Here is a 9044-nt window from a genome sequence, read left to right as displayed (position 1 = left end):
TGTTCATAACAATCATTATATTTCAAACATTATCGATGAATTGTACTTCAACTAGCACCAAGATGTCAATGCAATTGTAACAATCCCGTCAAAAGACATTTAGCTTTCCCTTTTAGAAAAGAAGGAATTAAAGAAAAAATAGAGCTTTCACTTCAACTAAACTACTAACTATCAATCAAACCATGTTAGGCCTTTGAGGAAGCAAAAGATTGTAAAATTTATCATGCAAGAAGAAATGCTTCCCTTTGCCATCAACAGCCTTTTTCCATCCACACCAACCCCCATTCACTATTTTCTTGAGATCATCGTTTCCGGTATAATGAGGATCGAGTATGAGAAACGCACAGTCGCCACTCACATCATTGTAATCGACTCCCAACAGAGTATAGGCAAGAACACCCCCACCTGTAATAAAAGTCAAAAGTAGCAGATCATTTAACAACTGGAAGATGTGAGTTGTGACGCAAAAAACGTGGTAGAATGATGGAGTTCTAACCGATCATGATAGGAGTTCCTTGTGTCTCGAAATGCAATGCAAGCTCTCGACATTTTTCTGGAAGCTCGGCTCCAGACCTCACGTTAATGACTTTACAGCTAACCTGTTCAGTTATAGATGTTAATTCATCTGTGAAGTTCTTGATACGGTATAGTCGCTACAAGATCAAGAGCAAAAAATAAATAGAAGAATGAATACTTACACCGAGTAGTTTGTCCAAAACAAAACTCAACTCAATAGCTCCAATCCATTCTCGTGACCCAATAAATGAAGGGTCTTTATCTCCTATCTCTACCAGTGATTGTTGTATCTGTCTGAAAGAATTATACTAGATTTATGAGGCCAAATATTCTTTTTTCTTTGAGAGAGTACAAGTACAAGTAACCAATTACAACAATGTAATGAAACTGCCCGCACAACCGACGGGACTTGAGCATTGACCCGAGACTTGCTTATCTCGGACAAAGAAACTACTTAAATCTACCTAAATAAATTAGAAAAACTACCCTGCAAACAGCAGAAATCGAACCTGGGACCAATTGGTCTCAGGGCCTCACCCTTAGCCATTGGGCCAACGGCTCTTAGAACAAGACAAAGGTGAAAGACCAAATATAAAAAATGCGCAAAAGAGAAGGTTTTTTGTGTAAAAGTTTTGATGATTAAAGATCGAGAATACATGGATCATTTGATATCAAACGAATACATAAATATAGAGAACCTTCAGAATCCTGAATAAAATAATGTTAATGGAGAGGTATAGCTCCACACAAAAGATTCCCACGAAATGAACTTGGCTAGTCGTAAATGTTTCATATAGCGAAGAAAATAACTTTTTCTCTCATAAATACTCTTTCTTCCTAGAGACGAACAAACTATAGAACCAGAGATCAAATTCCATCATTGTTAATCGTTGATCAATTCATCATCATCCAAAATATTTCCTTTTAAAAACGAACGGAAATGGCCTACTCATAGTTATGGAAGAAGAAAAGAAACGGCCAAATTAAATAATGCAACAGAAGAATTTTGTGCAAGCCACATAAACGGAAAGGCTGCAGTGGAAATGGAGTGCAGAATGTCAAATAAAAAAAGCAGAAAAAAAAAAAGAAAAAAAAAACCTGTGTGAAGGGACATCAATGGATGTGTAGTGTTGTTGCCTGAACCATGATATGATAGTTTGCAAAGATCGATAAGCGCAACCCCAACCCTGGCATATAAAACTATCGGTTAACTCAATAATTCACTGAAAGCGACACCACTATGGTCTTGAAACAAGCATAGATCGGAATGGTTCTCTGTCAAAAGAAAGCACAACTATGAACTATCCCATCCCCAGAATTTTCCAACCTTTACTTTGTCTTAGTTTACAATAGTGCCAGAGGTTTCATTTTCTTATTCGAATCATAACCTAATTTCTTCAGCATCTAATTGTCTAACAACCTGCTTCCAAGTCCATTGTTCGTTTGTTCCATAGTCAGTGAGCAATAAAAGCTTGAGCACCACATTCTCATGAAACCAAGTCAGATGACCAGTAAAAAGCATAAAGCATAAACTCAGCATCAATATCTGTCTTCAGAAGACTTGAAAACACAAGCAGTGTATTTGTTCATTACATATGGAATCAGCAGAAAATAAATTCAACATCAAATTTAGAATAACAGACTCTGTTCGAACAGTACAAATTTCGCGAAATCAGTAACTAGCACAAGTGAGATATGTTACCGAGTCGTCAAATCCATCTTGGAGGTAATGATGATACTCGTAAGAACCTTGAATTAGAGAGGCAATGCCACCTGACACTACACATTCATATTATACAAGTGTATTCAGGGCCAAGCAATGGGAATTGAAAAAACATAGTAGGAAATGCAATAGTGCATGTAAAGGTTCAAAACAACATATACCCCCACTGCTTGGAATATCATGATGAACATTCTTGAGCAAAGAGGAGCCTATCATAAAGAATGAAACAGTCAAAATATACACCAATTCAAACAAACACAATCAGAGAAAAATTTGGAAGCTGGACAATTACCTTTTGGATATGATTTGTCTTTCATATCGTCCTTCGTCACAGAAAAGTTGATGGCATTAGCAATTCTCAAGAGAGGACGATCAAATGGCAACCCTAGTCTCAGGTGAAGTGATCTTCGAACTTCAACTGCAAAATGTAGGTCTTGGAATTTGCATAAACTAATGAAACACAAAGCTTACTTTATTTCTATGTACTCTTTGCAATACATGAACTTTAAAAAATAAAAGCAATGTGAAGACTGTACTATCATATATTTGTTTTGCCATGACAGTAAAAATTGCTATGAACATGAATCAATGGATAAAACATAACTTGGATTCTTAAGTAGAATTTAAAACTCAAGCTTATTAACATTCCAAGTGACTGGAGTTTGCTCGTTGTTGAATGGCTGAATCCATGCTTCTGGTCTTTCTATAAGTCTGTATCATTATTCCCAGTTTCATAGCACAATTAAAATGTTTTATGATGACACACAATATTTTGGGGACCATACCATAGTTCTAAAGTTATCCACCCTTTCTTGCAGTACCATAGTTCTAAATCTATCGACAATTTTCTTCTTCCTTATTTGTGATGGAATGGAAACTTAAACTTCCACTTCGAATGAAGTAAACAAGGGACTGTGACCAAGATGAATATCTAGCTAACTTGGAAACCACAAGATCAGAGATACATCCTTCTAGCCATATATTTATTTGAAGTTTATATTTACAATACCTTGCTTCAGTTCTGTCTCCCCGTAACTAAGTTCATATATTGCTGTAACAGGATGCAGAAAGCCTGAAGGAATGAAGTGGTATGGACGTAGCTGAAGAAGAGGAGGACATTTGTCAGTCTACTTGGTCAACAAAGATGGGAAAAATAAACTTTTTCTAGAAAAAATATATCTGGGAAACATTGGAAGGAGCCATTATACTAACAAGAATTACATCTACAATTCTCTCAAAAACATAGAACCTGTAGGTTCAAGGATATCCTTGATCGTTATGAACTTTAATTAAAAAAAATAACATAGACAAAGAATTCTTGTGTAAAGATTAATCTTCTTCCACAAATTGAACTCATATAAGTTAGATTTCAGTCACTGGATTCCTAAAATAATAAATAAACATAAAACCTTAATTCTGAAGTAAGGTTTGGTTTAAGTGATAGAATATTTGAAAGATAGATAACAAATTGAAATATAGAGATAAATAAAATAGGATGATAAATTATATGATGTTTGGCATAATTTTAAACGATTGAATAATTTTATGCGTTTTCTTTCTTTCCCAAAATAGACTTCACTGTTCACTTTTTTTCCCATCGCACGTTCTCTCCTTCCGTCTGCTTTTTTTTCACCAACATATTGTAAACTTCCGTCTCTCACCGACACCATCTTATTTTCCTTTGTTTCTTCTCTGCAAAATTCATCCTTATATCTCACCCTCCATTTTTTTTGTTTTTGAAACTCGGTAATGGTAATTCTGTGTGGTTTACAAGAATAATTTCATCTCCAGAAGATCTCATGGCTAAGCCGAGAAGCTCCACCGTTTCCACCCTAGAACTGTTCCACTTGCCTTTCGTGAATTTTGCAAGTACCATAAATCCACTAAGCTCCATGTACACCAGCTCGAATTTTAGAAGCTGGTAAAAGAAATTTTTCTGTGGCGACTGCCGTGACGGTAATGGCGGCTCCATTACCTCCATCAAATTCGAGCTACTCAAAGGAAAATAGGAAATCGAAAAGGGCAACAAAAAGGAGCTGCCAGCTCAATTTCATGGATTTTTCAATGTAAAAATCCTCACTTACGGCCAGAATTCGGGATTGCATCAGTATCCAAGAATCTTGGTTGTTAAGTTCAGGTTCAAGAAATCGTAAAATAGAAAAAATTTCTAGATCTTTGTCCAGACTTTTGAAGCCTAGTTATTATTATATATTTTTTAAGAAAAAAATGAGGGTACGTAGGGAAATGTAAGGAAGAGGATGCCAGCAAGGTGTGATGAGTAATAGAGAAGGTACAATAATTTGAGTATTAGAACCAAGTCTTAAAAGTCAAACCAAACGTAGGATGAATAGGATAATTTTATCTGATCCTTCATCATCCACCATACCAAACTGAGCCTAAATTAAGAGTATCATTAATGTTGATTTGGAAACAATAAACAAGAAAGTCTGTATATAACTATTTTGTGCTTAGCACTTGCAGAAGAGTTTCCCAATGTATATTTTTTCAAAGGCCTATATTGACGCTTAGGTTTCTCTTGCAGATGATAGGGGCCAGAACAATTGCAAATTGAGAAATTAGAGAACAATAAGTTTCATAAACCAAGACAATCGAACTTGAAAATATAGATTGCAAAAATTTTTCGAGTTCAAGTTGGTCCATGCATTTTGTCTCTAATATTATTCTTTTTAGTGGTATGACATAAAACGAAACATGAGCTCATATTCTAACCAGTGATTGCTGCATTAAGAGGTCAGGTAGGATCTTGTTCTTGAACGAGTGCAACTGGTCAACTAGACCAGGGATAACTAGCTTCAAAACCATGTCAGTTAACAGCAAGTCCTTTGGCACATAGAACAAAACTTCTAATTTATGATTTTTGAGCAAAAATTTAGCATCTCCTGCTGCTGGAAAAAAATGTAAAGAAACAGTAAGTTGGATTCGCAAAACTAACTTCATATATCCAGCTAAAAAAGAAAACCAGACTGGTCAACATCCCTGATTTTGTGAACTGTGAAACAACACTCATTTCTTTTGATGTGCAGTTATTATACCTGGATAATATTCAGCAGTAGGTGCCACTGGTTTCAGTGAACTCCTTGACCTATTAAACATGACATTGACTAAAATTTTATCTGCATCCTGAGGGAGAAAGCATTAATAGCTACTGAAAAACAAGCATCCAAGACAATTACAAATTAGTACAATAACACATGGTGCTATTTACCTTCTCTACAGTGCTAGAGGATGTGAACTTCTTGGTTTCTGAGAGAAAGTATGAACACAAAAAAGACTTTGCATAGGACTCTTCAGCATTTTCAAGAACAAAAGCATTTCTTGGAAGCTCGGCAGGCAAATCCAAATCCAAATCCGAACCATGAAGAACGATAGGCTCAGATCCACCAGATGAAGGTTCATTACCAGCTTCTATGATGTATGCAACTTGTGGATCTCTAAGTTTGAATTCAACGTCTTCAATAGCTCGTGCATAAGCACCATCCACATCTATAGGATAGGCAAGACGTTAGCAACAGGGAGAGGATAAAATACAAGCAGCATGCTTGTTGCCGGCGATGTCATCATTAAAAATAGAACAAAGAAGATAGCAGTTGTTCATCAAGTCCCAATGCAAAACTAAGAACAATGTAACAACCAAGAATTCACTAGTTCTTTGCCGAATTGTTTCTGTAAGCAAACCTAAAACATTGATTTCCATTTTCATTTCTCGCTACAAGCTGCATGCCATTAGAAAAAAAGTCTTGACGTCCACTGTCTACACGTTTAAAGTACATCATTTATATGAATATAACTCGTTCAGTCATAAGCCATTTTAGTGGTCAGAGACGGACCATGGTAGTGGCCTAGTGTTAGGAACCCAATTCAGGCAGCCCAGCCCAACTCCAACTCAATCCATACAGCCCAGTCCAAATCAAACAAGAATCGTGCAGCAAAAATCAAGGATGTGCTATATCAAAGATTTACTCATGGAAAGTTCAGAAAATAAGGAATTGATTGATTAGATCTGATTTACCTTCCTTTAATAAGTGCTTGCATCTCGAGCCTAGATAGGGGAATTTTAATGCTTTCTTTTGTATTTATATGACTGCCGATGAAAGGAATAAGACATTCAACTTTTCTCCCAAACAATATTATTAAATATTGAGATCGCGAGGTTCTCTCAAACGAGCCTCGAAACTCCCAAAAAATAGGTAGACAAGGTAGAAGAAGCAACAAACAAATCTCAGAGCTCAACGATCAACCCATTCACCGACCCATAACCCGATCCCTCAGTCGTGGCCATAACACCTAGCCTTGGCTTTAGCCAGGCTAGACCACTTGCTTATTGGGTTATATATATATAAGTTATATATATTATATATTGATATGAATTATGAAATAATGTTTGCTAACTAGCCCACAAAAAAATAAGTTATGAACTAATGGATCATTTAGAAGAGATTAATGTTGTTATATTAGCATAAATAAATTTTAAAAAATTACACCAAATTTATGAAAATATTATGAATAAGTTAACTTTTCAACATATTTTAAAAAAATAAATAATAATAAAATTATTTCATCAAACCTTTAAATAAATGTTTGTTAAAGAAATCTAAATATTAAAATACAATATAATGCTATTTTTTGGAGAATAAATAATCAAATTTAGTTTTTTTTTTTTTTTTGCTATTAATAGTGTTAGTGGCATTCAAGAAATCATAAAAAAAATTAAGAGCCTAATAATACAATATATATGGGATAGTCCCTTTATTTTTTATTGATACATATAAAACTTAGCCCCCCTCGGCTCAAATTTCTAGTTCCATCTCTGTTAGTGGTGCCCAGCGAAAGGCTGGTTATATTCTGACTAGGATTACATTAAGATATTTAGATTGAAAACAAATAGAAAAGAAATTGAAAGCACAAGACTTATCAGTTCAAAGTCATCCTAAATTAAAGTTACACAAAAAGTTTCACTCTATCACGAAAGCAATAAAGTATTAAGAAAATTATCATCATGGACAAATTATTTAAAAGAAGCCTGTTCCTCAAGTCTCATTAGTCTCTAAATTTACCGCCTAAGTTCTCTTCTCCCAACAGGATTTTCTCCCTAAGAGCAATGCAAATCGCTAAAATGCATATTAGTTATCAAGAAAATTCATGGTAAATTTAATGTCTTATGAAAATACAATCAACATATATTGGAAATATAATTAATGGAAAAACAAAAGAAACTTCACCTTTCGGATTGCTCACTGGAAAATACAGAGGCAATTTTAGCGAGAGTTCACACCGAACTATACAGCCTCTCTCCCAAATATACTTCTCAGGTTGTTCTTCATACACAACACGGCTTACTTGCTCCACGCTCTTGGAATTCCCTTTCTTGGATATGAAAAAATGTATATCACGCTCACTGTTCCCATGATTCAAATCCAGCACAGCTCCAATCAACACCTGTTCGCGACTGTCACCACCATAGAGTGTCTTCCTCAAACTTCTAACTGCTGAAACAGCATCACTGGCAACTTTTTCGACCTTCCTGTCCTCCTTTTCTTGAACAATGAGTGCTCCGATTATTTCGAAACCCCTGGGAATCAGACCCTTTATATCATCTGTCAGTTAATCAGCACAGTATGTGCACCCGAAATTAGCCATTGTTTTATAATCTAGTATATTTCATGTAAAGCTACAATTCCCAACCCGCAACCCGCCAACAATCAATTCTACAATTTCATTTCAAATCCAAATTGACAAATTGTCTCCCTCAGGGTCTCAACTGTACGTAAAATAAAGTTGGAGATGATTACCTGATGCTCATCACCAAGGTGTTCGCTCTAATATTCCAAATTACCAACAAAGACAGTTTTTTTCGCAAAAACAACTAAGGAGAAACTCACACTTTAGCAAAATCAAGCTACCTACTAATTCGGCAAGGCACAACTTTTTCCGCATAACCAACCAAACAATTTTGATTGCACTCAAACCCAATCCAAACTCAGGCTAAAACAGCCGAATTTCCCAATTCCCAGCTCCCTCAGCAACTCAGCTCATGGTATAAGCCGCCAAAGAATATCCTACTGCCTCAAAGTCGTTACCTCATTAATTTAGACAATTATAGGCACCTTCATTTACCTGATTCTTTAGCCACGTCGGGGGAAAGTGAACCAGATGGGAGAGTGTGAGTGCAGCGGATTGTGGACGCGACGTTCACTGAAGGCAAGAATGGGGATCCGATCAGCCACTGGAGCCCCAATTCCGACTTCAATACCACCAAGTTCCGACATAATATTCGAATTCCAGCATCGTCTCCGGTGATCTGCGCCGCCATGGATGCGATTTCGGGTCAATAAACCAAAAATCCGGGCCCTGCTCCGGCAGCTGGTATATATCACCTGCTGAAGACTTTGAGTTGAATTGGGTCCGATTACATAATGGGCTTATCATTTTGGGCCGTTTAAGATATGGACTAAAATTTACTGACAAGCAGGCAAAAGGTCGATTCGAATACACAATGGGCCTAACATTTTGGGCTGTTTTGGATAGGGGCCAGAATTTGCAGATAAACCAATTCAAAGATTCAAGAATAAGTCAGTCACCTTTGATGAATTGGATAAATCGTTTAATTTGAACCTAATAATTTATAATACATGATCTTCAAAAAAAAATATATATAATACATCGGTTTGATTGGGTAAATCTATTTGATAATTGATTTCAAATTTCTTTTTCTAATTTTTATTGTGTATTCAAATTTCATACTCATTTAAAACTCTTCATTCAAATACTTCCCTAAATTTAAATC

The 9044-nt window shown here is 35.8% G+C and overlaps 1 protein-coding gene across 2 annotated transcripts; it reads right to left on the bottom strand.

Annotated features, from left to right (window-relative positions):
* LOC140881215 (probable Ufm1-specific protease) lies at positions 1-8610 on the bottom strand. Of its 2 annotated transcripts, none has more exons than XM_073286349.1 (13): positions 8375-8610; positions 7480-7854; positions 5466-5743; positions 5293-5380; positions 4970-5145; positions 3249-3339; positions 2532-2657; positions 2401-2448; positions 2219-2295; positions 1615-1703; positions 699-810; positions 497-599; positions 1-405 (listed from the first exon to the last, which is right to left on the bottom strand). In XM_073286349.1, exons 1-13 carry the CDS (start codon positions 8568-8570, stop codon positions 176-178), a joined length of 1989 nt encoding a protein of 662 aa, XP_073142450.1. In that variant the 5' UTR covers positions 8571-8610; the 3' UTR covers positions 1-175. The 2 variants fall into 2 exon arrangements, with proteins under 2 accessions (XP_073142450.1, XP_073142451.1); XM_073286350.1 differs by having other exon boundaries at positions 4970-5142.
* Between the last annotated feature and the right edge of the window lie 434 nt (positions 8611-9044).

The sequence above is a fragment of the Henckelia pumila genome, chromosome 2, assembly GCF_033568475.1.
Source record: "Henckelia pumila isolate YLH828 chromosome 2, ASM3356847v2, whole genome shotgun sequence".
NCBI lineage: Eukaryota > Viridiplantae > Streptophyta > Magnoliopsida > Lamiales > Gesneriaceae > Henckelia > Henckelia pumila.
The sequence above is the reverse complement of the archived record's forward strand: the minus strand, read 5'-3'. Positions and strand labels throughout refer to the sequence as shown.

Coding starts and splice junctions, on each gene's coding strand:
- LOC140881215 (XM_073286349.1), bottom strand. CDS start 8,570: ATGGCGGCGCAGATCACCGGAGACGATGCTGGAATTCGAATATTATGT. Junction 7,855..8,374: donor CGACGTGGCTAAAGAATCAG/GTAAATGAAGGT, acceptor ATTAACTGACAG/ATGATATAAAGGGTCTGATT. Junction 2,296..2,400: donor TGATATTCCAAGCAGTGGGG/GTATATGTTGTT, acceptor ATGAATGTGTAG/TGTCAGGTGGCATTGCCTCT.